At 39.8% G+C, this 27,917-nt stretch overlaps 1 protein-coding gene and 1 long non-coding RNA gene across 2 annotated transcripts in view; one reads left to right on the forward strand and one right to left on the reverse strand.

Annotated features, from left to right (window-relative positions):
* The window catches only part of RRP15 (ribosomal RNA processing 15 homolog), a 34,960-nt gene extending 18,373 nt beyond the window's left edge, over nucleotides 1-16,587 (reverse strand). The window contains exons 1-4 of the mRNA XM_031690122.2: nucleotides 16,404-16,587; nucleotides 7,103-7,377; nucleotides 4,583-4,680; nucleotides 2,041-2,242 (exon numbers count right to left, since the gene is read on the reverse strand). Coding sequence (XP_031545982.2) covers nucleotides 2,041-2,242; nucleotides 4,583-4,680; nucleotides 7,103-7,377; nucleotides 16,404-16,548 — 720 coding nt within the window. The 5' untranslated portion in view covers nucleotides 16,549-16,587. The remainder of the gene's footprint in view (nucleotides 1-2,040; nucleotides 2,243-4,582; nucleotides 4,681-7,102; nucleotides 7,378-16,403) is intronic.
* Nucleotides 16,588-16,636: 49 nt separating this feature from the next.
* LOC116285257 (uncharacterized) overlaps nucleotides 16,637-27,917 on the forward strand; it is a 30,889-nt gene continuing 19,608 nt past the window's right edge. The window contains exons 1-4 of the long non-coding RNA XR_012063579.1: nucleotides 16,637-16,709; nucleotides 16,921-17,095; nucleotides 20,011-20,115; nucleotides 21,987-22,044. This is a non-coding gene — a long non-coding RNA (uncharacterized lncRNA). The remainder of the gene's footprint in view (nucleotides 16,710-16,920; nucleotides 17,096-20,010; nucleotides 20,116-21,986; nucleotides 22,045-27,917) is intronic.

Here is a 27,917-nt window from a genome sequence, read left to right on the forward strand (position 1 = left end):
CTGTGTTCTGAATACAATTTGCCCAGAAAAGAGAAAATGAGCAACGTCCATAAAAGCTCTTCTGTCAGATTGTAGGAGAAGAGAAAGAGCATCTTTTAGGAAAATGCAGGGAAGTAATGGTGCCAGGACAAGGTAAAATAAGAGAAAAAAGGGAAACCTTATTCTCTACTTAATTAATATCATCCTTTATCCAGTTCATTGATGTCTGACTAGTGTTTTGGCACACCAAATCTATTCCCACCTTGGCCTTCCCTCCCTCTCTTCAATTCAAGTAACCTACATAGACCTACTCATCTATGTCTTAAATGAATAATTCAGTTACTTCGAAATTCTCTGCACAAACAGGGACAGACACTTAACTTATAGTCTGTTGTACCAAGTGTCACTGATGATAACCAACAGTCTGGACATACTAATCTGGACTTTGTATGTTGCCATGGTAATCTCGTTTACTTATCTACTTGAAGTCATGTGTCTATCCAAATTTTAACACTTTAAATGATACAAAGGTAGCACCTGGTACAAACAGGTACTTAATATTTCTCCATAGATATAAAATCAAAATGAAAACAAACATCTTTAAAAGGAAGAAATGTGCCAGGGTATGGCTGGCATGGGGTAGATAGTTCTACAAACAAATTACTTTCAAAGCAAAGCCACTTCGGTTTAAATCTCAAGCAATTTTTGACCTTGTTGCAGATTAATACTATGCCTGTGATGACAGAAGTAGAAGAAAAGAAAGTAAAGGGCAAAAGAGCAAATGGTAAGAAAGAAAACGCAATGATGCCATTGAAAAGAGCCTTTCATGCATTTTCATAAGTCATGGAAAAAAAAAATCCCAAAGCAAAATCAAAAGCTTCTATTAAAAGTTACTTTGAAACCAACAAGAGGAAAAAAAAAAGTCTTTCTTTTCCCATTTTCCCATTAGCTCTTTCTAATCCAATGCTGCTGGATCTTTCTCCAATTCTTACAGTCAAGTATCCTTAGTGAGAACACAGCCTGTTAGACTTCTAACCAAAAAGTGTAAATCCCCAAACATGGCGTTCATGTGTTTATAATTACTTCTTTTTTTTTAAGACTATAATTACTTCTGACAACACTTTAAAATGGCAGCATCAGTGAGCACCGCTATTACATAAACATACAAAATTTAAGTCCTTTGATTTTCAAGAGAGAGACAAAGCATAAACAGCTTAGAAAACTTTTGTCAAAATCAGGTAAAATGGCAACTTAATCAAGGAACTTGAAAAATACTTCAATCCTAGGCTAGCAAGAAATTCCTAGCTGCTCTTCTTGCCAGAGTTTCTACTGTTTTCCTAAAGCACAAACAAAAAACTTATGACAGAAACTCTTACTTCCTGACTGAAGTACTCTTTGTTGGCAACAGAAACCAAGCCATCAAATACAACTATGTACTTTGCTTTAATTTAAAAAAAACCGCAGCCCTTTTGAGAGTAAAGCACATTTCAGAACCGTCAGCTGGTACATTAAAAAGAAAGCTATTGGGGTTCACAGGTCAAAGGGCTGGAGGAGTAAAGTTTCATGCCGAAGATGGTGAAAAGTATTTACGTTCTTCACATCCCAGCCAGCCAAGTAACACCAAAGCTGCCTCAGCACGAGGATGGATTCTCACAGTATTTCCCAAAGCTGCAATTCTTCATTTTAGAAGTTACACACCATTACAGTTCCCGCTGTGGGTTAAAGTCTCAACTGAAGCTGCATCCCTCCCTCAGGCTGCTAGTTCACAAGATGCACAAAAGGCAAGATATCAGACGGGAGGCAAGCGGCTCTACCTCTAAGAACGTTATCTGAATCCACTGGTCCCTGAGTTCTAACAGCAAGGCCATGACATCTGTAATTGGCAACTTTCATACTAAATAAACTATCATGAAAGGGAAGAAAACAAACTTTTAAATTAGGCGTGAGCATGTAGAAATTTTAAGAAAATCTGAAAAAAAAAATCCTGTAACTCCATGGTATGCTTTTTCACCTCAAAACCCTAAAAGCTAAAGTCTGATAAATCCTATATAAAAGTCTTACCTGTTTGGCTTTTGAGTTCTTTCCAGTTGAACTTTTCTCATTTGTACTTCCATCCATCCCTCTCAGGACACTGATGAAATCTTTCTTGGAAACAGTTGATATTAACTTAGCACGCTTTCTAATAGAGCCTCCAGCTTCTTTAACCTTTTCATCAACGTTCTTCTGATGCTTCTGAACAGCGTTGAATAACTGCACCACACCCCTACGCAGCATAAAATGACCAGAACGACGTAGTTAAACAACATTACACTAGGACACAAACTCTGAGGATAGGAGTGATGTATTTTTACCGCTCAGAAAAGAGGCAGTCATTTACCAGGCACTCCAGTGAAAGGCACTGAATAAATCTGAAAAGCGTACACTTCAATGCGTGAATATAAATTTCTGAATAGAGAATAAATATACATGGATTGACTTGTGATTTTTCCCCCCAGCTTTGGTCTTTCTAAATCAACTTCAGTACAATTAGAACTAAGATGTTTTAACACAAATAAAATATACAGTGGTTGAAGGCTGCACGGTATAAATGGAACGAGCAGTTAGCTGTCTAATCATCTGATTCTCTTAAAGATTTTCTGATCTCGGTTTTATCTGGAAATGGGAAAAACAATACGAAAGAAGCCTAAAAAGTATCCAGCTATATTATCTGCAACTCTTATGATATAAAACTAATTAATAAAATAATTTATTTGAAGTACTTTGTCCTATAGTTAAGTTGTTCAGAGAGGGATAAATTCTGAAGACTAGGACCCGTGATGTCCATTACAGTAGCTACGAGCCACACATAACCAGCGAACACAAGAAAGAGGGCCACGAAGAACGGCGGTGTGCTCCACGTTGAAAATACACACTGGATTTTGAAAACTTAGTATGAAAAAGGGAATTTTAAAATCCCATTAGTAATTATTTTATAGTGATTACATGCTGAAATAATAATTTGAACATACTGCGTTAAATAAGATTTATTACTGAAATTAATCTCACCTCTTTAACTTTTTTCAATGTGGCTACAAGAAAATTTTAAATTACATGGATGGCTCACATTATATTTCTACTGGACAGCACTGTTTAGACCATTGACATCCCTTCCAGCTCTAAAATTCTACAACCTATTAATTTTCCTGCTATAGTAATCATTGTCAGAGGCAATCTGCCACAGAGCATCCCTGCATACCCTTGGGGGGGTTTTCAAAAATGCGAGGCCCCAACTGCTCCTTACCCAGGCCATGTCTCAGGCTTGTGTTTGCAGCATGCAACCTTGAGGGATGAGGTAATGTCTCCCCCAAGACAAAGAGCAGGCTTGTTACCTTTCACCAGAAAAGCAATAGATTCCCGGGTACAGTGTCTCTCCTGTAACACAAACCACTGCACGCAAGGCATCCACTGAGGGCACCTGTGCGTCCCCAGGGGACAAAGGGAACCAGTGGGAACGTGAAGCCCTGGCTACCGCTGCCGCCCTGAGTAACAAAGTCCTTTGTCTCTGACCCAGAAGTCTCTTGTCTTGTGCCAGCATCCGAGAAACTTTAACAAGCTAGCTTATTAGTTTATGAGGGTAAAATTCCATCCCCTTCACAGAGGGCTGGGACCAAGGTGAGGAAAGTGAGATGCCCAGAGTATAATATTTAAGGAGGCACTTACTCTCTGGCACCACTCCTGCACTCTTCTAAGTTCTGCATGGGTATTAATTTATTTACTTCTGAGAGAAATCCTACAGGGTGGGTATAATATTCCCCGGGTTTTATGGATAAATATACGGAGACAGAGAGAAATTAAGTAAGCGCCCAGGGACACAGCTAATACCTCAGTGCCGGGATAGGTCAGCAACCTGGCTCTGCTGCTCACTCTGACCCAACCAACCTGTCTCACCGAACAACACCCAGATAGATTAGAAGATGATCAAAATAACGCAGGGAACTAGGAAGTTAACGGTAATGCACTAACTGTAACTGCTATATTCTTTACAGAGCAAGCCAAACGTCATCTCCTCTGGGGAGCCTTCCTCGACTCCCCTACACAATCTCCCATTGTATGTTCCCAACACACAGGACTTACCTTTATTCTCAGAGTGACTGCTGCAGGTCAGTGGGCAAGGCCCATGCAGCAGCCACCAGATCCTCTTTATCTCTGGACACAGAGGGCATCAAACATTTGGTGCCAACGATAAAAAAAATGCAGAGTGACAGGACAGTGTGAAGCTGCTATACCAGGAATATAATGCAAGGCAACAACAATAATCACCTAGTGCCATAAATACGACAACCATCGTAAGAGAAAGGCAGTAAGAGGTCTGACTGTACTGTTCTCCTGATGATAAAACACAAGATGATCTGAAAAAGGTTCATACCAAATATACACTTAGCACATTATACTCTGGCCTCAGGAGACCCCCGCAATCTGTGGCTGAATCCAGTATTAAATAGGCAGGCTTAGAAAGAAATCACTTGGCTCTGAGAAGGCAAAGCTTAAGAAGCAAATCTAGCCAGGAACGGATGGACCGCTATCAAAGCTTTAGTGTACTTAAAGGGCAAACACACTGTCTTACCTCGTTGCAATCCTCTGGAGATTTCTCTCTGTTTCTTTGTCTTTGACAACATCTGGCTTTACTCTGCACATCATTTCCCATTCCCGCTTCTTATCAAGCTGTGTTATAAATATTGTTATGCGAAAGAATATTAGGCATTTTTGAAAGTGCAGCATACTTTGACACGATCCTCTGTGAGAGGACAAAGGTAATAAATCATTCCAGCTTAGTCTGTCACGGGGACTTTCAAACACCCACACTTTTAGGGGCTCGGCTCAGGGAGCCTGTGGTTAGCACTCCGCGTGTCATGTGAGAGGCGCCAAGTGAGTTTCTGTCAGGCTCTCTGACAGCAGGGGCCTGGAGCGCCGCCAGCACAGAGCAGGCGGGTCAGGGCGGGGAGTGAGACAGCCACGTTCCTGACCTCCCATCACCAGATCCGCAGAGGAAGCGGCAGCAAGACTCCACACTACCCTCTTTCACAACCGCAAGTTTAGACAGTGTTTCTCTTTACTTTTAGAAACCGACTTCCTCAGCAGTCAGAATTATTAAGAATTTATATCAGCTTTTAAAAGAATGGCATCATTTCCAGATATATGCTATTTCTACAGCGACTACCTTTCTTTTCTCTCTGGCACACCTGACCAATGTCCTCACCACACATGGCCTATCAGTCACAACTACCGCAAGCTGACTCTGCTCTACTGCAGAAACAGAAGGGGGTCAGGAAATAAGAAAGTCCCACAGACAATATAATCTAATTCAAAATTGTTTTCAGGGAGTTTCATGGTCTCAGGTATTTGATCTGATGCATTGCTTCTCCAGGTCCCCTTTCTCAGGATACACTGAATATGGTGAGCTAATCAACAGGAAGCTGGTGGGCATCAGAGCCCGTAATAAGAACCAGGGGGAAAAAGCCTCCTTTTATCTCCTCTTTTTCCCCATCCATCTAATCTCTTATTTCGTATTAATGAAAATGTCTAATCATGGTAAAACCAAATCTTTGCTCTTCCTATAAAGATTACTCCGATTCCTTTTTAAAGGAATAGATTCTTCTCCAAATCAGATCATTTAACTATCATGAAATTCACTATCAGATTATGCCAGAAATAAAAAGTCTCACTTTTAAAACAGTCGATTCTTAATGATCTATTATACCCAGGGGATAATAGGCATGCACGATTCCAAAATATTTTTTAACTGTGAAATGTATTTTTATACTTAGGATTAGAAATGAGTAGTCATTATGCTGGAAACCAATAATATTTAACATTAAGAAACAAGGAGATTTGACACAGACCCTCCCCAGAAATGTATACTAAGAGGAGCTGCAGCTGCTGCGTCGGATGTCTGGTGTCTACACACGGGTTTCGTGCACAGTGTGGATGGCACCACCTCCAGCGCTCAAAGCTCTGGCCTAGAGCGGAGTCAGAGACTCACTTCTGTTGGCTTCAAGATGCTGTTCTCCCAGTGGAACACTGGGACTAGGGGTCATTAAGGATTATGGTATTTTTACAGCCTCTTCTAGCTTTTGCCAGGTGGAAAATAAAGATTCAAATTTTCAGTTGAAAGGCTACCAGTAAGATTTAGAGACAACATTTATCTTAAATAAGGTACAATGAGAATACTGAATTAATGATAGAATACGTTCTGTTTCTAGAACATTCTGTTCAAGAGCAAGATTTGAGAAGTTTCGTCTTTGTATAACCTTTTGCACAGAGCAACCAGTATTAGCAACAACGAAAACATTCATCTTGAAACAAGATAAAGGGATGATGAAGTTAAAAGGAAATAAATGCCAACTCAAACCTATTTTTTTTCATTTTTACCTATAAAGTACCTTTTGGAAATTAGCACTTTTATATTGTCAGTATGATTGTGGAAAGTTATTTGTCTTTCATTAAAAAATAATACTTATTTCAGTAACCAAATATTTTAGATGTAGAAATACTTCATCAAGGGATATAAAATCTTATTATCTCTGTAATTATTTATATATTTATACAACAGCAAACCTAAGGCCAACTTTTGGCCTTTAATTAGCAGATTGCATGAGTCTAACTTATTCTAATTTGATGGTTTAACAAAAGGTATAACGAATTCAAGTTTATCCAGCAGTGAACTACAACCACCCCCGACAATGACATCTCTGTAAATTTATATTATAAAATAGGTTTTAAGCAAAAAAGTGACTAATATGATTCTACTAGTTTAGAACTAATAAACAAAGTTAGTGTCTGAACAGTTAGACTGAATAAAATATTCAGACCCAGGAGTCACTGCCATATGTTAACTACTTATTCTAAAAGGATACATTACCTTAGAGTTTACACTTCTATCACTTTGCCTGGATGAACAGAAAGTGAACATGTGCAATGGAATGATTCAGACTCGGTTTCTTACCAGAACCTTGATTACCTACCCCCATATAAAAAGCAAGCTACAAACTGGAACATTAGCTGGACAAACACCATAAGGAGCAATTTGGTACAGATAAGAATGAGACCAGACAATCGAATCAACAGAAAGACTGGTAGGACGCACCTGTTTTCTCTTCTCCAGTCTCTCTTGCTTTAACTTTTCTTTTTCCTTTTCCAGCTCTTTGTTTTTGACCAGAATGGTGGGTTTACTTTGAGGAGTTTTCTTGTTCAGGATTTTAGCCATGGCATCTGCCCAGCCCACATTAGTTCCAACACCAGCTTCTGCAGCATTTTCACTGTTATTGTCACAGGGGTCAACTTCATCTTCATTGTCAGCTTCTACTGCTTCATCACCAGAAGAAAAGTGATCCTTTTCCGATCCACAGCTTTCTACAGAACCTAACGGTAGAAACAAATTAAACTTTAATACCAGAGGCGGAGCTTGGCAAGGCCACGGCAAGACCCCAGGACCGTTCCTAAGGCTAACGATTCTCCATCTGTCTCCATTCTAGCAAAAGGAGACTTTTCCAAGTCGCACAGCTGCAGTAACAGTGGAGAATGGCAGGACCCTCCGTCTTACTGCCATCCGCCCCCAAAGACCTGGCCAAGCCATGTGGACAGGAGAGGCTGCAGGAGCTTCAGCACCCAGGACCCAGGGAGCAGAAATAACCCAACAACCCCCTCTCATCCTGTTGTCAAGGTGGTGACAGATGCTGATGTGGGGCCAATGCAGGGTGTGTTCCCAACCACAGGCTTTAATTGTGTCATTAAACTACTTTAAGGGACTAATGATTATTTTGAAAACAAATAACAAAAACTTCATCAAGAGAACAGTACAATGTTTCTATGGGATAGAGCAGGCAGAGGAAGTTCTCTGAGGGCTTTGGTCCAGATGTTTAAAATTCTGAATCTGAGTGCAGAAAAATCTAAAAGCCAGCTTCCTTTCATAGAATTTGCATAGAACATGATCAAATTGGGTGTTTCAACATTTTTGAAAAATAATCTAACAAAGGGATGTGTGCCCAAAATTTGACTGCACTTCTAGATGACTGAATGAAAATACCAAGTTCTGAGTTGAGGATAAGTTGTAAACTGGTGAATTTTATCATGTAGAACCACCAAAAAAAAAAACAAAAAGCATATACAGGTTATCAGCAAACTACCTCATCATGCAAGATTCAAATGCCTGGGGTCAGAGGATTGACTGAAACAACAATCCGGTTGGTGGTCCTGCTTGAAAATTAACTTGTCAAGAAGCTCTGGGCACTTGTAAGTTTTGCAGCCTTTCTTAACTTCTGAAGTTCACTGAACTCTAGCAACAAGAGCTCAAGTGCCAGCAGTCTGTGTGCATCGGTAAGATCCAGAGCTTTCTGAAGAGCTTCTGCTTTGCACTTTAGAAACCAATGGAACTTACTAGGAATAGTTCAAACAAGAAAATCGTCCAACAGCTTAGTAACTTGGAATATTTCTTAATACACAGAAAACGAGCTAACAAACAAGGATAAGAAGTGACCAAAGAAGAGGGAAACTCAGGGATATACCAACAGCTGCTGCTTCGCGGCATCTTTGGGTAATAAACGCGCGTTCTTTGGTCAACTCCAGAATTAGCTGAATCTCCAAGATTAACACAGAAAATGCCATTACCTTCAGCCTTTTCCTTCTACTAAATAACACTGTTAGTAACATAGATAAAAATTTATATGCTGACTTGTATTGAGATAAAATACTATTTAAAGTAACCCTAAAAGAGAAGAAGAAAACAGGCCTAGACATACACAGGTTTCCTGCCGCTCTTCACTTAATTCAATTCTGATGTCTTCCTACCCAAAGCAAAAACTAAACTTAGAAATTTAGAGGACTGACAGGCAACCCACAGCCCAGAAGCACCACATTTCAAGAAGTCTGCCCTGGGCCCACTTAGCCTTTGCCAAAGCTACACACCGTAACCAGGACCTCTGGTTCTACCTACGGAAAGTCCACTGACTGTATCTTTTTGTTACTTCAAAATTATCTATCTATTCTTCAACTCTAAGCCCCCATTTCTTCTTTAAATTATTTTTTAAAATGTGCATATTTTGCTTTTAAATATCCTTTGAGCCTTTTTCGTTTTGTTTTTTTTACATCAGATTATGGCTATGACCAAAGTGAAAGGAACTGAATGTACAGTCAGCTTTTTAATTCTGAGTGATTCTCTCTAATCTCTTGATTTCAAGCCATGACTTAAGAGAGAACTGCTGAAGACCTGACTTTTAGCTAGTCATCATCATACTTGCAGTCTTGGTATTACTTCTGCATAATACTTTTATTTTTTCAGGGCTGAGAATTCATGAAATAAAAGGATGAAAAACTAAGTATTTAACACATTTCAAACAAAGACTTGTTAACATATTAGAAAATAACAAATAAAAGTACATAGAACTTTATACATATACAAAAATGAGCCTCAAGAACAGGAGTAAGGATGAAGTACCTTCAAAAAATTAACAGAATACATAAAATTAGAGTTGAACACAGATAGCAAAATAATACTTCACATTTTTAAAAAGCATGATCTTAAAACAAAGTATATTAATGGTATCAAAAACTATTAAAGAAAATGATAAAGAAGTAAGAAATCACTAATAATTCTACTGCTCTGATTGCTACATACTTCTTAATAAAGAGAAAGAATTTTTTAAAGAGAAATTAATTTGCCACTTACTTAATTTGAAGCCTTCTCTGCATTCTGTATACCAGACAAATTTAAGAAATCTTAGAAAATGAGTAGAATCTGACATGCAAATCTAGGTGATGTAAGAATTCTATCACTGCCCACAGTACAAAAAGAAAGCACCTAAATTTTGGCAATAAACGCTGAAAGCACTGTCACTCAACCCAACGAAAATCTGAATGTCTATTATATACCAGATTCCACAGTCACACAGCTTTTCCCAAGAAGTATCTCCTAGAATCAGTGTTCCCAGGAAAGTACTTTGAGAAACACAGCTCGGAGAATGTAGTTAGCTGAAAAATAAATATGTTAATATTGCGTATGTTTTATTCCTCAGAGTCAGAAGCACTACACAGGTACTGATAAAAAAATAAACAATTCTCTGAAAAGCACCTCTACTAAGTAAGCATTTATCCAAATGCAAAGAGGCATGCAGGCTTAAAAGCTTATGTCACTGAAGAATATCTGGGTGATTAAAAGCAGAGGTCTTTACTAGCTACCGGTAAAATGTCAAAACTGCAACACTGACATCTAGTGTTTTGTCCTGATGAATTCACACACAAATTGCTGTGAATTTCACATTTTTCACCTGCACTGTAAACGCAGGCAAGGGCTTTATAGTTGGATAAGCCACTCCAATTCCCCATTTCTAAACCTTGGCTATTTTTCTTTGGTGTGTGTCTTACCTAGTATGAATACCACAACATGCATAAACCCGTGAGGTTTTAGATAATACCATTTCATACAACATGCCCTTTCCCCACCAATTAAAAAAAAAAATTCCCGAAGAATTTGCTGAAGTCACAGTTCTTATTATTTTTTAAGCTCTAGCTCAGAAGTTTTTAGTCACACGTTCACTGCCAATGGAAATGTTATTTTATATAAATAAATTTTAAATGTCAATATAATGAGGTCTTCTAGCATACTACAAAAGATTTACTTCCAGGAGACCAAAGATAATTACTATGCAAATCAGAAAACAGAACTGGTCCTTAAAAATTTACTATAGCCCATGAACAGGAGATTTTTTTGAATTTACCACTGATATTTAACAGAACTTAAGTGAATATATCCAGGGAACCAGGTAAGCACAAAATTCCTCTGGAATCCTGTGTGCTATTTTAAACATTAACGCTAATTCTGCATTGTTTTAAAAATCTAGAAATTAAGGGCTACAACAAATGCTTAATGTAAGTAATAACTAAAGGTTTCAACAGAACTCTATGCATTCACAGAAATGTTCTATTATCAGAGCTGCCCACCAGCCACCAGCCACATGAACCTACGAGTACTTCAAGTGTGGCAGGTACCACAGCTACTGAATTTTTAACTTTATTTAATTTCAATTAAATTAAAGTGGCTAGGGCATGGTCAGACCTCTGAGGTAATGAGGGAGACGCAGGAATCTCCCATCTCTTGCTGCCTTCCCCCAGACTTCCACCAGCCTTTCAAACTTGCCATCTGTCCCTGATCCCAGACATGGTTCGCTGCTGGCAGGAAAGTGAGCCATTTTCCTTAGCCTTTGGAACTGGGATAAAGTGTTTTAAGAAGACTCACGGTCCCTCAATATTTACCGAGTACTCAAGAATGATGACAAAGGAAGGGCAAAATAAAAATTCAAATTCTAGGTCTCCTTGAAGAAGTCAAATGTTTAGTAGGACAGATAAATCAGTTAACCAACTGTAAAATCCGATTTTACAATTTATATAATTTGTAAGCATTCTTCTAAAAGAAAAACAATGAAAAAAGGATGACCGCTTCGGGGTATCTTTTACAAAGATGATATTCAAGTTGTTTCTTAAAGGTAAAGCAAGAGTATGAATGACAAGAGAAGGGAACAGATTCTACAACCTAGGCCAATTGAAAGAGGCAGCGGCAAGATCACTGAATCTAGAACCAAAAGCATCCAAGACTTGAGTCAATGCTCTGTATTAAAATGAAAATTATTAGTGTTATCAACATTACTATTGACGTCCCAGGGAGAGGAAACCAGCATGCCCAAAGGTAGGGGAATGAAGAAGGTAAGATATTTACAAAATAACAGGAAGCTCACACTGGCTGAAACTGGAGATTTGGGGATTGGACGGGAAGAAATGGGTACGAAGAAGCTGTTGGTTTATATTAAAAAGCCAGTCTGATTTATGATCCAAGAAATAACATACATCAAGTTCCAAACTAAAATAAAAGCAGTTTAAAACTTCTGCACTCCAGGTGTGTGTGTCCAGTAAGCGGCCAAACCGCTAGTGCCTTTTTCTCCTGCCACTTACCTAAGGTCCTTTTTTTTTTTTAAGTTTCTCTATTGGGTTGAGAAGGCTTTTTCTTTTTTTTTAAGTACAATTATCATCTGGGAGCAACAACGCTACTGATTAACTGTGAATTTACTTCACATCTTTAGGATTTACTCTAAATCAAATAGGATTCTCAAGAAAGCTTGACTGAGATCCATTAGTAGTGGTTAATGAGTAAGGACACATAATAGCTGCCTGATTCAATCTTAACTCCAGACACAAATCCACACGAACTTTCTGAAAGTTTTAAAGTTCTCCACCCTAGTTTCCTCCTCTGTAACAATGGCAATAAAATAGTATCACTTCACTGGGGTTTTGTGATACTTAAATGAATTACTGTATACAAATTTCTTAAAATGAGTGCCTAGCCCACAGTAAGCATCAATCAGATACCACACACAAACACACCCATGATGTACACACAGGACACACACAGTGAGAATTTAAATGTGGTTGTGGAGGAGAGGATAGGAACAAGGACAAGGAAGCAATGCGCCGAGGGCTGGAATCCACAGGACATGTGCCATGTTGATGGGAAGCTCTGGATGACCAGACAGTTACAGCACAGGGGCTGAGACCTCAGATGATAAAAGCAGAGAGACCTGGCATTATGTCCTGCTTCCATTACTTTCTACCAGTGGAATCGTGGGCAAGTTACCTAATTCCTCTGTGTCTCAGTTTCTTTTCAGTAAAGTTGGGATAAAAATAATACCTACCTCACTGGCTGTTACGACAGTTCAATGAGGTAATGCGTGACAAGCACTTAGCACACCCCTGGCACACAGTGGGCACTAAGCAGATGATGGTAACCAGAGCACATGGGCACCTGAAGGCCCGAGCTGATGAATTTGAAAAGCAAAAAGGATGCCAAAGTACAGAGAGGGTAAAATGAATTTTACTTTCATTACAACTCTACCCACAGTCTTGCTTATAGTCTATAACCCACCTGCCAGAGATTCATCGTGAGCAACCCACCTTTGCCTTTATTTTGGAAGTGGTCAATGTCTCTGCCCCACAGCTTTCAGAGCACTCTAAAATACGGATTAATACCAAGTAACCAACATGTATTTAGGGCAGAGTACTATTTAAAACACTTTTTATGTATAATCATTTTATCGTCACAACACCCTCTGAGTTGCTCTTATTATTTACAAAAGGAATGATTCTGACACTTAGAAAAGCTGAAAAAAAAAAAAAGCCCAAAGTCACAAAGTTAACAGGGTAGGGGTGATGGGGCTGCTGACTTCTAAGGTACTACAAAGCTGGGCACCAGACGTTCAAGTCAGACTAATGTATACTGAACTAAAGCAGAAAATATTCATAAAAGTTTAATAAAGCTTGAATTAAAAAGGAATTTCTATCTAAGCCTCAGTTAACCAGAGCAGCCATTCCTTAGGCCCATTCTCATTCTGCCCAAGAACACACACACACATACACATACACATACACACACACACACACACACACACACCACCACCACCACCAGTTATTCAGAGCTCTGTGAAACTATCGTTCCCACTTTAGGAGTCAATCATCTGCTCTGCTCATGCCACGCGATCTTCCCTGTCTTTCTTACTATATTTAGAATATTCAAAATTGATGCTTGAAAACTTTTTAAAAAGCATTTACCTTTGAGAAAAATGAAGTCACCCCAGGTCTCCATAAAAATAACCAAAAATAAAATTAAAGTTTAACCATGGGACAAACTGTCCGATGTGATTACTATGTGCTATCTGGGCAAGCCAGAGCAGCCAGAGCCTGGAAGTAGTCTGCTTCCTGAGTCTGTCGTATAAATTGCTAAACCACTCAAGGAGGACTATGACATACTTCATTTCTGAAGCATGTTCCTTTGCTATTTTAAGTAACTCAAACGATTAAGGAGACTATAAGCGACAGTTTGATGAAAAGCACATTTATCTGCTAGGTTATTATATCCTAAATACAGCTTTGTAGTTTATCAAAAATGAAGGGATAGCTCCTAGATCTTCTAAACTGGATTGTTGTAACTCTGGTGTTAGAAGTACATGGCCATTTTTCATGTATGTGGCCAGAACAATTCAGAAAACATGAAATTACCATTCCTTCCTCTAGTTTATGGGTCTATGGGCACATTCTATGAGGGAGGGGTCAACACATCATGGCACTGACCAAGGCTTTTTTCACTTGAATTGATTTACTGACTACAGAGCTTTTCTTCTTCTTCTTTTTTATTTTAAAGACTACAAGCTTAAGAAGCAAGTAAGCCTTGCGTCTAAACTTCCAACCACGCATAAATTCAATAAATCCAAGTAGTTCAATGATAACTTAGAGATAGAGGTTATCATTTTCCTCTTTATAATACTTGATATCATCAGTCAGTGGTTTTATTTTTTCACCTGAGTTGATTTACCGACTGGGAAAACTGTGTGCTTGTATTTTCTGTTTAGACTACAAACTTAAGAGCCAACAATCCATTGTATCTAAACCTCCAACAAGGTCTCAGTTCAATAAATCTGAGTAGTTCGAGGTTAACTCACTAGGGATGTCATCCTCTCCTTTAAAATGCTTGACATTTACCTGTTACTAAAATGCTGACTGTTGCATTTTACCCTCCACATTTCTCTGATTCATGATCACCTGCAATTTTACTATGACCAAATTTCAGTCCCTAATGAAGAGTACTACAATTTACCACAACCTCAGTCTGAATCATTCTGCTATCATTCAAGTTTACGTCACAATTAAGTAAAAGTGATAACTGATTTCTAGAGATAACACATGGATGTTAGGAGGAAAACAAGAGAGAGAAAGGAAGGAAGGACAGAAGGGAGGAAGGATGAGAGAAGAGAGGAAGGAAAGAAGACCACAGTTAATTAACAGTGGAAGGAGTGCTACAGAAATCTGATCACAAAAACATCCCACAGTGATGGAACCTTCTTGAGGGGAAGAAATATTTGTCTAAATACTAAGGCCTCCTCATACCCAATCCTTTCTTAAGATTCCATGCCCCTGGCCTTTTACTTTCTGGATAGGCTTTTTTTTTTTTTTTATCATCTATATCTCCCTGGTTCCTCAACCCTATCAGGGGAGTTATTGGTCGTAGTCCAGAGCAAACTTCAGTAACGGCTGTGTCATTTATCAACTTGTTTATCAGCTTACGTATTAGAGGAGCAACTTATAACCTCTGTGTCCCAGTTCCTTGTGAGTAAACTGAGGATAAGAATAGTATCTATTTCATGAGGTTGTTATTTAATTAAAGTGATTTGTAGAAGAAGCTTTGAACAGTACCTAGTACAAAGTAAAGCTCAATTATCATTACCTAATTATTATCATTACCTAATTCTTCTAACATTACAGTACACCCAAAATTTACGGTGCTGCAAGTTTATTTGGAAGTTGGCTGTGAGGAAAATTCAATGCTTTCCTTCCAAAGAACACTTCAAGTGGGGATCTTCCCTCTGTCTTCACTGTCCAATCCTAGTGCAACCCCTAACAGAGTTTTGCAATTGCCTACTTGTTCTGACACTCCATGGCAGTCTTATATAGTCAGCAGTGACGCTTGTAAGTGTCACTCTCTTGCTTGAAAGGTCTCAACAGCTCCCTATTGCCTACAAAGTGGGAATCCGACCTCCTTCATACGATACACAAGGCCCTTTACAATGTGGCTTTGTCTTCTGTTTTGAGTTTCAGCAACTCCTGTGAGAGCTAGAATCAAAGACAAGAGTTCATTCTGCCCTAACTAGCCCATGCATTTTAAGAGACTGCATGCCACTGTATGGGCTTTTCCCTACATCTGAGAAAACTGTCCTCTCCACCCCTAGGCTTGGAAAACTATTCATCCTTCTAAGGCCTAGATGAAATGACACCTTATTTACCTACTCCACAAGAAAATTTAGTACCAAAATGTGCAAGGAAGGCCCTATGAAAATTAAGGTAAATGAGACATAGTTCCAGCACCTGAGAAACTTCTATATATAAGGGGAGAGACATGTTAAAATAAAATAAGTGCTATGTATAAGATAGAAGGAAGTAATGCTAAGCTGGGCTCATGTATACCATCCGTTTTCCTCTTTTGGCCTTTTGCTCTTCCCTCCCTATGAGACCTATCTCATTCTGGGCAATTTCAAATATCCCCCTTCCTTTCGCCCTTCGCTACTGTAAGTTTCTTTTTTGCTGCTGTAAGAAATAGCAGTTTCATCTGTTTTAAATTAGTTACAGTGATGACGAAAATGTCTAGTAAAAGAATGTGGAAGCTTTAACACTCGACTGCATCCTTCCCCTGAACATCACTTCCCCAAGCCTTCTCACGAAGCTAAAGCAGCCCCTTCGACACCCTGAGAAGATCAAATTCGGGCGGCCAGCGGCAAATGCACTGGCATCCCCTGCTTCCCACAAACTCAGCCCGGCCTTTCCTCTGAGAAGTCAAAACTCAGCCCTTAGTCGGTTACCTCCATTATCCGAAGCGTCTTTGTCCTTATCGTCCAGCTCCGGTGCTACAGCCCTGGCTACCATTTTCATTTTCTTCTTCTTTTTCAGTGAATTTTTCAGCTTTTTCCCCGCACTCACACGTGAATCCTCAACGGCCGCCGCCATGTTTCTTCACCGGAAGCGTCCCGCGAGAGTTGTGTCCGGGGGTAATAAATGTAGCTGCCGAATCTAGTTCCGGGAATACAAGGTTCCGGGGCGGGGCCATCCAGCTGGAAACTGGCGGGCTGGAGCCTCAGAATGTGGATTGGAAAGAGGGCTGGGTGGTGGTAAGTGCTGTCTGCTAAAGTTAAAAAAAGAAAAAGAAAAAAAAAAGTCAGTGAATAAACGTTCTCCATCGACTCTGCCAGCTCGCCCTTGTCCTGGTACGCCGCCCCACTCCGGCCCCAACCCGGCCCGGTCCACTTTCATTTCCTCCTCAGGGCCGTCTCCTTATCTGCTGTTTTATTTCATGTTTTGTTTGTTTGTTTCTTTTTTTAGCGTGTTCGACGAAGCTCCTTTACGTGCCTACCAAACACGCTAGAACGTAGAACGCGAGGAAAAATGCACTGGGGATTGATAATAAGAATATGAGAATGTCATCCCCTCTCCCTGGACCACCACCAGCAAAGATTCACAACACAACACGCGAGATTTTTCTTAAAATTCTGATCAGGTAACCGCCGTCTGATTAACCCTTTGGGTGGTTTTCAATTGCAAACCGAATAGAATCTCGTTTTCTTCCCCTGGGTCGCGGGTGTTAAGCGTTCCAGCCCCATCCTCCTTCCTCCGACCTAGCTGTGACCCCGGAGGCTTGCAGCGCCCGAGGCACGGTGTCCACCGAGAATGCAAAAAGCTTTGCCCTCGGCGAGCTGCCCCTGCCTTCCCCCGGGGGCCCCCTTCTCCCTGCGGTCAGCCTTTGTCACTGCTTTCGCATCCCGCCTTCCCTCGAAGCTGCTACCACAGCCTGCCCCTATTTTCTTCCCCTAACTTGGCTCCTTGGCAGTAAGGACCATATTTCATTCACCATTCTACCCCCCAAGGCTAGCAGTGGGGCCTGGCCCGTGGTAAGAACTCAAAAATATATTTTTGGAAGGGATGAATGAATGATAGAGTGCAACCATTCACAAGTCCCCCGGATAATGTAGCAAACCCTTCCCTCGTGTTCCATGGGCCAGGCATAATCTAGAGGCTTTCTCTAAGCTTAGCGTTTTCCTGGAAGGGCACTTCTTGGTTTTTAATACTCAGAATTTCTAAAGGAGTTCGAACCTTTCAGTTGGACATGTTCTAGTTGATGATTATGTAGGGCAAAGTTGTATTTACATCCTCCAAATTCAATACATTGTAAATAAAGCTGTACAGGAAAAGTTACATTCCAATTATAATTGGCAAAAGATCAAATTCCAGCATAATAGTTGAACCTTTTGAAAAGCACAGCTATTGTCCACAGGAGAGGTGCATCTCAGGGTGCCTCTTTGGATACTGCTGGTGCCCAGAAGTTCTCACCATCCTGTGTAAGCCTTTCACTGCCCCTGTGTGTTGGTCTGGAACCTGTGTCCTGCTAACATTCATATTTAGCCCTTGTTTTTGCCTAGTGTTATACAATGAGTTAAAAACAAAATTGGGAAAGCATTGAAGAAGTTGTAGAGAAGGAAACTAAAGTAAGAGAGAAAAATGATTACAGCGGAAAGGGAGATGTCTAGCAAAAGAGGTACCATTTGTTAATATTAATCGGTAATCAGGAGTGAGTGATGTTTTCAGCATTTTATGTCTTTATATGGTTTATTTATATACAGGGATTTACTACATTCAGTTGCAGTTTAAGAAATTGCTTGGGAAGTTGGTTGATCTATTATACAGGTTTTCCTGCAAAAGCCTGATTTTCAGAAAGGGATTGCTACTATTAAATGAGAGATTCCTGTATTAACTACTTAATCTTCACACTAAGCCAGTAAGTTAGGTACTCTTGTTCCCATTATACAGATGAGGCACAAAAAAAGCTTAAATAGTTGCTCAAGTTCATAAAACCAGTAAGTGGCAGAATCACATCCAAACCTAAGTAGCCTGCTCCAAGGTCTGTTCAGCTGCCTAGCTATATTGCCTTCTCAGATTGTTGCGTTTTAGCATTTTGTAAGTATGTACTGAAAATAGATCATGGAAATTTCTGGCACCACTAGAATTCATAAATTTAAAAAATAAAAAACAGAAAACAAAAAAACCACCTCTGCCCTTAAAATGAACTAAAATAATTGACAGGATGCTAATAGAATGTCCACTGTATGATGGAAATAACTGAAGTTATGTATGTACTAGGATGAGAATTTGTGCATACTTGTGATGATTATCAGTTTATTGCCTGTCAGCTCTGCATTCACCCTTTTTGGCTGCTCTGGGAAAATGTAGTTGAATCCTTTAAATATTTCTCTTTTTTGCCTACTAGCAAGCTGTTAACCTTTGTCAGTAGAGGGCACTAGAGTGACATTGTAAGAAAAAAATTGTTCCTGGAATATCATTGGCCCTAAGGAAACCTTAGTGTCTTTGTTGGAGAAGAGTTTTCCTCTCAGTATCAGTATTTTCTGAGCTTGCTGTTGAATAAGGGTCACAGCTGTAAAACTAGATGTTTAGGATGGCTTTGGATCAGAAGTAGGTCCCAGATGGCTACCTGTCCATTAAGGTTCTTTAATGTGGAAATATTAATAAAATCCCTGGAACTGCAATCTCACATTTAGTAAACCCATCAGTAATATTCTTGCTACACTTGGCACATCCACTGATGATCTGTGTCTCACTCACAGGAAAACCAACAAGAATGAAATTGTATATTTTTTACTTTGTAATGGGATTAGGTAATGGCCCAATTATGTTCAGCCTCACCTAGTAAAGGGTCTGTCTAATTAGTGGATAGAAGTTGCAGGGAAGCTATGACCTTTTGTTCCTTCTTTTACTAATGGAAAAGGCATTCCACTGTGTGAGAGTGGTCATAATGAGACTGTTACTGAAATCCACTAAATAGGGTAATAAATATATTCTGACGCCTGTTGATTTTTCTGTGAGATAACCAGGAGATCATTCTGTGGACCTCAGCAAGTGCTCAGACTGTGGCATACTCATCAATGATATATATATATATATATTTTTTTTTCCTTTGTACTTGGGGTTCTTCCTTGAGTCTCCTTGTAAAATAGGGATCAGTGGAAGGATGGGAGCCACTGTGACAAGCTTCTAGTAATCCTGCCCCCCAGAAAAACAGATAGATGATCAAAAGGCACATGTGTGGCCTGAGTTTCACTTCAAAAGGAAATACAACCAGTGTCCTTCACAGACAGTTCCAAGGTCAACCTTAATAAAAATTGCAGAGTTAGAAATCATAATGATGAGCAATAAGTAATAAGCAAAGAAGGCTCCTGCATCAGAAGAAGGATGTAACCAGTTGGAATCAGATGAGTAATAACAGGGAGGCCTGCTCTGCTGGTTCATCCCCAGGCCTTGAGCAGGGTCAAACAGAATAGTGACAACAGTCAAAAAAAGGTACATGGCAAGATTACTAATGCTACTTGCATTCTGCTTCCTAATGCCTCTTGAATCTATCAGGTTCTTTCCATGCTGCTGCCACCGTCTTGGTCAAAACCCCCATTTTCCCTCCAGTGGACTTCTTGCAGTGGCCTTCCAGATGGTCTCCCTGCATGGATTCAGCAGGTAATGATTTTGTCAAAATACAAGTCAGGTCACAGTGATCTCCTGTTCTTCATGATGTGACCTTCAAGGCCCTGCAATGGCCAGTGGCCGAGTGGTTCTCAATCCCAGAAGTTTGTCCCCCAAGGGGCTTTTTGGCAGTATCTGGAGACCTTTTCAGTCCTCACATTGGAGTGTATTGTTGGCATCTAGCCATTGTGCTGCCAAACAGCCACAAAGCACAGGACCAAATTTCACATCAAAGAATCTTCTGGCCCCAAATGTCAATAGTGCCAAAGGTGAAAACCCAACCCTAGTCCCTGTCCACCCCTTAACCCTCCTCTTGGACCTCCCTCCTCCTGACTTAACGTTTCAGTCATGCTGGATTTTTTAAAAATATATTTTATTTTATTTTTTTGCAGGGGAGAGGTAATTAGGTTTACTTATTCATTTTATTTTTAGAGGAGGTTCTAAACCCAGGACTTTGTGTATGCTAAGCATGAGCTCTTCCACTTAAGCTATACCCTCCCCACCCCATGCTGGATTTCTTTGTTCACAAATTTTCGATCTTATCTCCCATTTTCAGTCCTTTGTGTATGTTATTTTCCCTGGAGGATAGGTTCTGTCCCCTACAACTCTTCCCACTCATCATCTAAATGTTACTCTATGAGTCCCTTCCACAGGGACACCTTGTCCAACGTCCACCCAGACTCTTACATACTCACAAGCATAGTTAGGATCATCTCCAAACCTGGGCAGGGCTGATACTAAAATCTCCAGGCTTGGCCGCTGGCCAGGGAGCGGGCTGTGGTGGACAGCGGTTCTGGAGGGGTGCAAGCAGACGTGGCTGAGTGCAGACCCGTCCTACCTGGAGTTTTCTCATTGAAATTGCTCCTAGCAGCATTATTTACAGTTGCTAAGGTCTGGCAAGGAGAACTCACCATAACAGAAGCTGTGGACATGAGTAACTATGCCAGTCCCACAAATCCTATGCCTTTTTGAATTAATTTAATTTAATAAAACCATAATTTACAGTTTACTTTGTAATCTGAACTTGTTTTTTTAGAATAATAAAGAAAGTCCAGATATTGAAGGAAAAAGGTTTTTTTTTTCTGCTGAGATTGGAATGGTAAGAACTAAAAGAGAAGAAAATTATGTCCCCGAAATTATATCTAAATAGCAAGAAGCAGATCAAATGCTTTCTGCATTTTTAGCATCTTCTTATTGTTTCTGCAGCTAAAATATTTTTTAAAGAGAGGGTTATTGATAAGAAAAAAAAATTAACCCCAAATAAAGTTCTAGTCATTGGAAAGGTCTTCTTCAACTGTCTTTGCTAAAATAGAGAACTTAAGTGGAAAAAAAACAGGAAAACGACATTAAAGTTGACATGGGAAGCACCAGTTTCCATGAAAATGCTCCCATCTCATCTGCCTCCTTCCTTGTACTGTTACGTTTCCTGCAGGGCAGTGTTGCTATTGTTTTAATGGCATATAAATCTATTTACATGAGCAAGTTCAAATACTAATGCCAATCAGTAGGAAGGACTTAACAACTTCCTGTCCCTGGAGGCCATTCCAGGACACCAGGAAATGCACAACCACGTCTGGATTCTGGAGAAGTGTTCTGTGTCCCCGCTGTGGTCAGCTCTGCTTGGGAAAGAGGTCTTTCCTCCCTCTCTCGAGGGAGGCCATCCCCAGGCCTCACTCTCCCATTCTTTATTTGCATGCGCTAGCCTTTTTATTGCAAATAGGGCTCTAAATCTTACTTTAGAATGGATACGGCAGGGTATGCGGGCGCCTGTGAGAGAGAAGCTATCAATAATGTTAGTTATGAAAACCTGATCATAAGTGTTTTTAGTCCATTAGCCATTTCACTTTATTTATGTCCCCTTTCAGGCAGGATTTGAAGCCAATATTCAAAAGATGAAGTTTGGATGAAGAGCAACACAAGAGGGTATAAAGCACTGTCACATTTTTTCATGCTAGAAAATATTTCTTCCTTATGTTATTTTTTTAAACAGCTCCTAACAATAAGTAACCTCTGGGGGAATAAGGAATGCAGAAAGAGGAGCTGGGCCAAGCGTCACAGGTGTTAATATCTATCTGTCTGTCTGTCTATCTATCTATTATCTGTCTGTCCCTTTTCTATCATTTCATTTAATTACCTTTAACGAACATTACCAAATTCGAAAAAATTACTTATTATGCCCCCAATAAATGTCTCTACAGGCACTTTTGACACATCTTGCTCCGTTTCAACTCCTAACAGAAATTTAGCTCACGACTTATTAATACGTCCTCTTTGCTCTTATTTGCTGCTTTATCTTGTAGACAGCATGCAGTCTGCACAGTTGAACCTGCAAGGAGAAGGTCTCCGTGCCTTTTCCTGGTGTACAGTGGCCGCCAACTGCTGAGATTGCTAGTGTGTGGTTACCAATTTAATGTATCCCCGAAGCCACTGCCCGATCCTGCTGCAGTGAGAAGCACGTGGGAATGTCAGCTCAGGGACTTCCCTCCAAGCTTCCCGGCCCCCGAGCTGGAGGTAGCAAGGCTGTGGCGATCATGTCCAGAGATCTGTTCCCATTTCGCAATGCCCAGAGAGAGCAAGAAGAGAAAACAAGACGAGCAAGGAAAAGGGTGTCTTGAGTAATCTAACTTTCTTTTGTATTAAAACACATGATAATATAAATGCAAGGGAGAATGCATTTCCTTCAGGCGGTTAATAGGCATTTGGGGGTCTTCTAAGAAAAGAATCAAGTGTTCAAAACCAGTAAGCAATGTTGTAGCTCAGTGTTGGGCCCGATGCCTCATTTGAGCTCGGCACACTTAAGAGTTAATTTCCATTAATGACAATGCAGATACGATTTTAAATCCTCGTGCAGACCCAAGTGAAGGCAAACACCAGCTCCCTGAGTCACCTAGTCCTTCTCTGTGGAATCATTTCTAATTGAATGTTCAGATCAAAGTTTAAGTTTATAAGAAAGAAAAACAAGTGCAGATAAATAGTTATTATCCAACATCCTTATGAAAATTCATGACCTGCCGCTTTATCGGGGACCTTATAAGAAATCTAACTGTGTAGTGTGCAGAGCTATTAAGTGGCTAGTACACTTCAGTCTCTTGATAAGAAGTGAGTTAAATAATTGTCCTGTTTAACTTGTGCTTGTTAACCTTTAAGGTCAACTAGTTTGAACATACGTTTAATGAAATCCTGGAGCCAGAATTTATGATACTGCTGCTGAATGTTAAATTGGACAATTTACATAAGCAGGACATTAACCTTCTGAGCACTAAATAGCATTTTAGCACTTAGCCGCTGGGGACAATAAGGGACATGTTCTATATATTTGTGATTAGCTTGCCTGGAAACTCTCATGATGACCAATTGGCCTACCAAGTTTAGCAGCATAATTAAATGAATGGACTCAGCCTAAGTAAATTATCAGTGCTGTGTACAGTATATCATTATAGTCCGAAGGAGAAAAAAAAGATATGAATAATTTAATAATACATTACTAATTTATCAATGCTAAGTGATTTTGAGGAGGCTCTTTGTAGTTCATTGCTTTAAATTTGATATTTGATTTACTGCTCAGATGATGAAAATTGAACCTATTTCATTTCTTACCAGAAATATATAGAAGCAGTAGATGTTATTCTTTTTTTGAGGTGAGAGGTGTGGTGTTTTCAGCTTTGGTGTTATTACAAAATAGCCACTACTGTGCACTGATTAGCAGGTAAGCTAGTAATTTGTCACAATCAGATGTCTGCAGTCCCTACTCCTTGGTAGCCTCCCCGGGGGAGGGCACTAACCCCTGAGTTGTTCATGAGCCCAGCTTGCTGCCTAGCAGCAATTATCATTAGAAGCTCAGAAGGGTCAGGCACCAGGGAATGCAATTTGCACTTCACCTAGGACTGTTCCTGCTGATTGTGGACAATCAGTCCACTGGGCTGGCTGTCCGGGAGTTGCCTTCAGTACATGCAGTCTAATATTTGGGTGTATTGAACTTTAATGGCCGAGTACCTGTTTGAAGAAAGAGTATGTTACCCTGAAGTCAGGTGGGGCCCCTGCCCGTTAGACTTCTAAGGTACACCTGGCCCAGATCTCAGTCCACGTCTGTGATGGTCCAAGACTCTACCTTTTATTCCGGAGAGGTTCTAGGTTTGTACTTCCTGTGCTTCTCGTTCTTACTCTCACTCTCATTTTCTCGTCCCTTATGTCTCCTGAGACCCCATGAATGTTGTATTGAGCCCTTTTACTGGCTTCTCCTCAATCTACTCACCTCTGCCCTCTTGTGGTTCTAATGACCGGAGGGATGGTGGGGTCCCGCTGCTGAGCCCCAGTCTTTCCCTAACCTCAGCCTTCATCCACTGCCCTCGCCTCTTCACCTTCTTCAAAGACACAAGACTGTTTCTCTCTGTCTTGCCAAGGTCCCTGTCACATTTCCCTTCTATCCCAAAGGAGCACCCAAGTCTTTCTCCGAACAAATATTTCCCCCTTTCTAAAGGGGGAATCATAAATGTTTTCACATCACAAAACAATAGGAATACGGTACAGAGAATGGATATTTGGCAAATGTCTGGTTGATCTCCTTGATGGAGGAAGTCAGACTGTGTATGTGAGGTCTTCTCTTTCTGACTGCGTGGCTTCCTAATCTGAACCAGAGCCTGCTTCACCAGTGAGCAACAACAACAAAAACAATAATTACTTGCATTTTTACACTTCAGAGCATGCTTTGCTCTATGTATATTATCTCATCTCAACCTCAGGAACCTGGGAGATGCCATCATACCAATTTCTCGTAAATGAAATTGTAACTAAAAGATGAAGTACCTTACACAAACTCTGCCCTGCTAGCGTGTGATGGGCCAAATTTAAATTATCTGTTTCCAAGTTCAGTGCTTCTAGATTGACATGGCTCGTGTATTCCAAACGTTGTTCAGGTCCACAAACATTAATTGCACACTTGTTATTATTCATTAATGCTAAGATGTTTTTAAGTAATTTATGTACATGATAAAAAATGAGAAATTATAAATATTTACATAGTAGAATGTAGTCTTTCTCTTTTCTCTGAATCACAGTTAACCTTCTCCACAGACAACACCAGGATCTTGTAGAGTTTTCCAATGATAATCTATTTTGCATAAATTTTTATGTCTGTCCTTTAAAATCCATTTGGTAACATACTGGTCATACTAGTCAGAATTTTTTCATTTAACAGTATGTCCTGATGACTGATCTGTATTAGCACACATTAATCTGTTTAATTTCTTTTCATGATTATACAGTACTCTACTGTATGTATTTGTCATAATTTATTTATTCTTTTGGTTCCATTGAAACTTACTATCTTTTCCCATTACAAATAATTTTAAAAACCTTCAAAATACATTTTTATGTATGAATTCAAGTATATCCAGAAGATTAATTTCTCATTTGAAAAGAAGCACTTCTGCTACTGTTCCTGGCCGTGCACTGGTTACTCAGCTTGGTGCCAAGCTTCTTCATTAGCTGGCTTTCCTATTAATATGTATTCCATTTTGCTCCCAGCTGATTCAACTTCATTCCGCCTTTTCCAAACTACCTTTGGGTTTGATATTCAGAATTAGGAATATAGTAGAACATTAGGAAGTTAACTGAGAAAGAGGATCTGGCCAAGATAGAGTTAAATGGGCATAGGAAAGGGTCTGGACCCTGCAGTAATACGGACCTGGATTCAAGTGATAACTCTGCTGATTACTAGCTGTACAATGTGGGAACTTACCTAGACTCTCAGTCTGCTTTTGCTTCTTCTCTTTGTGGCTAATGACAGCACTGACATTCATATAACTGTGAGGGATGAAATGACATAATGCTTGTAAATGTACTGTTTCTGGCTCACTGTAAGCAGACAAAAGATCTTAACTGTCACTGGTTACTAAACTTTACAAGATAATTGACTAAAGAGCTGAGTCAATGCTAGACAAAATTTGGTAGCTTATTTTTAATTAAACTGTTTACATCGAGCTATTACTTCACAGTTGAGTGTTACTTGGTCAGAATAACAGCCAGACAATCCTTTTGACAATCCTTGGGGCAAGGAATAGCAGCTTTATTCAGAAAACCAGCAGACCAAGAAGATGGTGGACTAGTGTCCCAAAGAACCATCTTCCCTAAGTTAGAATTCAGGCTTCTTTTATACTAAGGGGTGGGGGGGAGTGTGGCTGATTGTTGCAAACTTCTTGGTTTCAAAATCCTTTGTTCTTGCAGCTGTCCACATGGGTCAAGTCATGGTGTCCCTGTAAACCTCCAACAAGACAAACGTTATTCTCTGTTCTGCAACTTCTTACCTCTGTAGTAATGGAAAGGTATTGCGCCTTGAAAAGTCAGGGTCTTGCGAACGGGCTTTCCTATTTCAGGCTTTAGGCAACATTCTTAACTTGTAGCAAAAGCAATAGAATCCGAAGGTCGAAGGGAGAGAAACAGATCCCACATGGAGTCGGATTTGTTTTTTCCTATTACAATGAGACCTTATACTGAAATATTTTGTAGGTGTGAATTCTTAATTGCTTTCTCTGTGGCTACTTTGCTTTTGTTATTAGTTTTGTATTGTTCTGTAATGTGAAAGAATTCAAAAATAACGTTTGGCCTTCCCTACTTTGGAAACCCCCATGGCCCCCATTTTTTACAAAGTTGGAGAAAAGCAAAGGAAAGATAGACTCAACTTGCTTGCCTCTCTGATGCCTAGTCTGTCTGTGGAAAGCTGGAATCCTTCCTCTAGAATTCTCTATGAGGACCACTCAGCTCAAAAGCCCTCTGGGATATTTAATTCCCACATGGCTTGTACCAGCCCTCCTCAGAATCTGCAACTTTGCCTCTAGACATTCCAACAATTGACATTTTGGGAGAGTTTAGCACAGTGAGAAAAAACACTTGCATGTGGAGTCAGAGGACCTGACTCTGCATCTTTTTCGGCTGCTTTTGTACCCTGAGTAGGCGGTTGCTGATGTTGACTTCTTCATCTGTCAAGTATTATAAAAATATTGACCCTGCTTATCTCACAGGAGCCAATGTGGTGATGAAAGTTTTTGTGAATAACAAAACATGAGGAAAATTGTAGCAATTATTGTGATTATTATTGAGACTGGAAGTAATGTTCAGAGAGTCAGGGATGGTATCTGAGGCCAGTAAAAGAAGTCATCTCGGTTGTGATCCTTTCGGCCCTTTGCTAATATTTCCCATTCTGTTCAGCGAATCCTTCACCAGTGCATTCAGCCCTCCTAGAGCTTTTCTATTGGCAGAGCTGTGTGTGTGTGTGTGTGTGGTGTGACAATATCGCTGAATGATTTTCTCACCTTTGTTACCACTTGGCTGAAGCTGTAAAAATTCAGTTTCTTCTTTTTAAATCTTTCCCCCATCTCCCTCCTAGCCTGTCTCCCAGGGTCTCTACAAATCACTGTCTCTTTTTTTTTTTTGTAAATTGAACTACAGTCAGTTTATAATGTTGTGCCCATTTCTGGTATACAGCATAATGTTTCAGTCATACATATACATACATATATTCCTTTTCCTATTCTTTTTCATTATAAGTTACTACAAGATATTGAATATAGTTCCCTATGCTATATGGTAGAAACTTGTTGTATGTATATTTTACATATAGTAGTTAGCATCTGCAAATCTCGAACTCTCAATTTATCTCTCCCCACCCCTTTGCCCCCCTGGTAACCATAAGTTTGTTTTCTATGTCTGTGATTCTGTTTCTGTTTTGTAAATAAGTTCATTTGTGCCTCTTTTTTTTTTTTAGCAACAAATCACTCTATTCTGGAAATGCAAAATCACTA

The sequence above is a fragment of the Vicugna pacos genome, chromosome 23 (genome assembly GCF_048564905.1).
Source record: "Vicugna pacos chromosome 23, VicPac4, whole genome shotgun sequence".
Lineage (NCBI taxonomy): Eukaryota > Metazoa > Chordata > Mammalia > Artiodactyla > Camelidae > Vicugna > Vicugna pacos.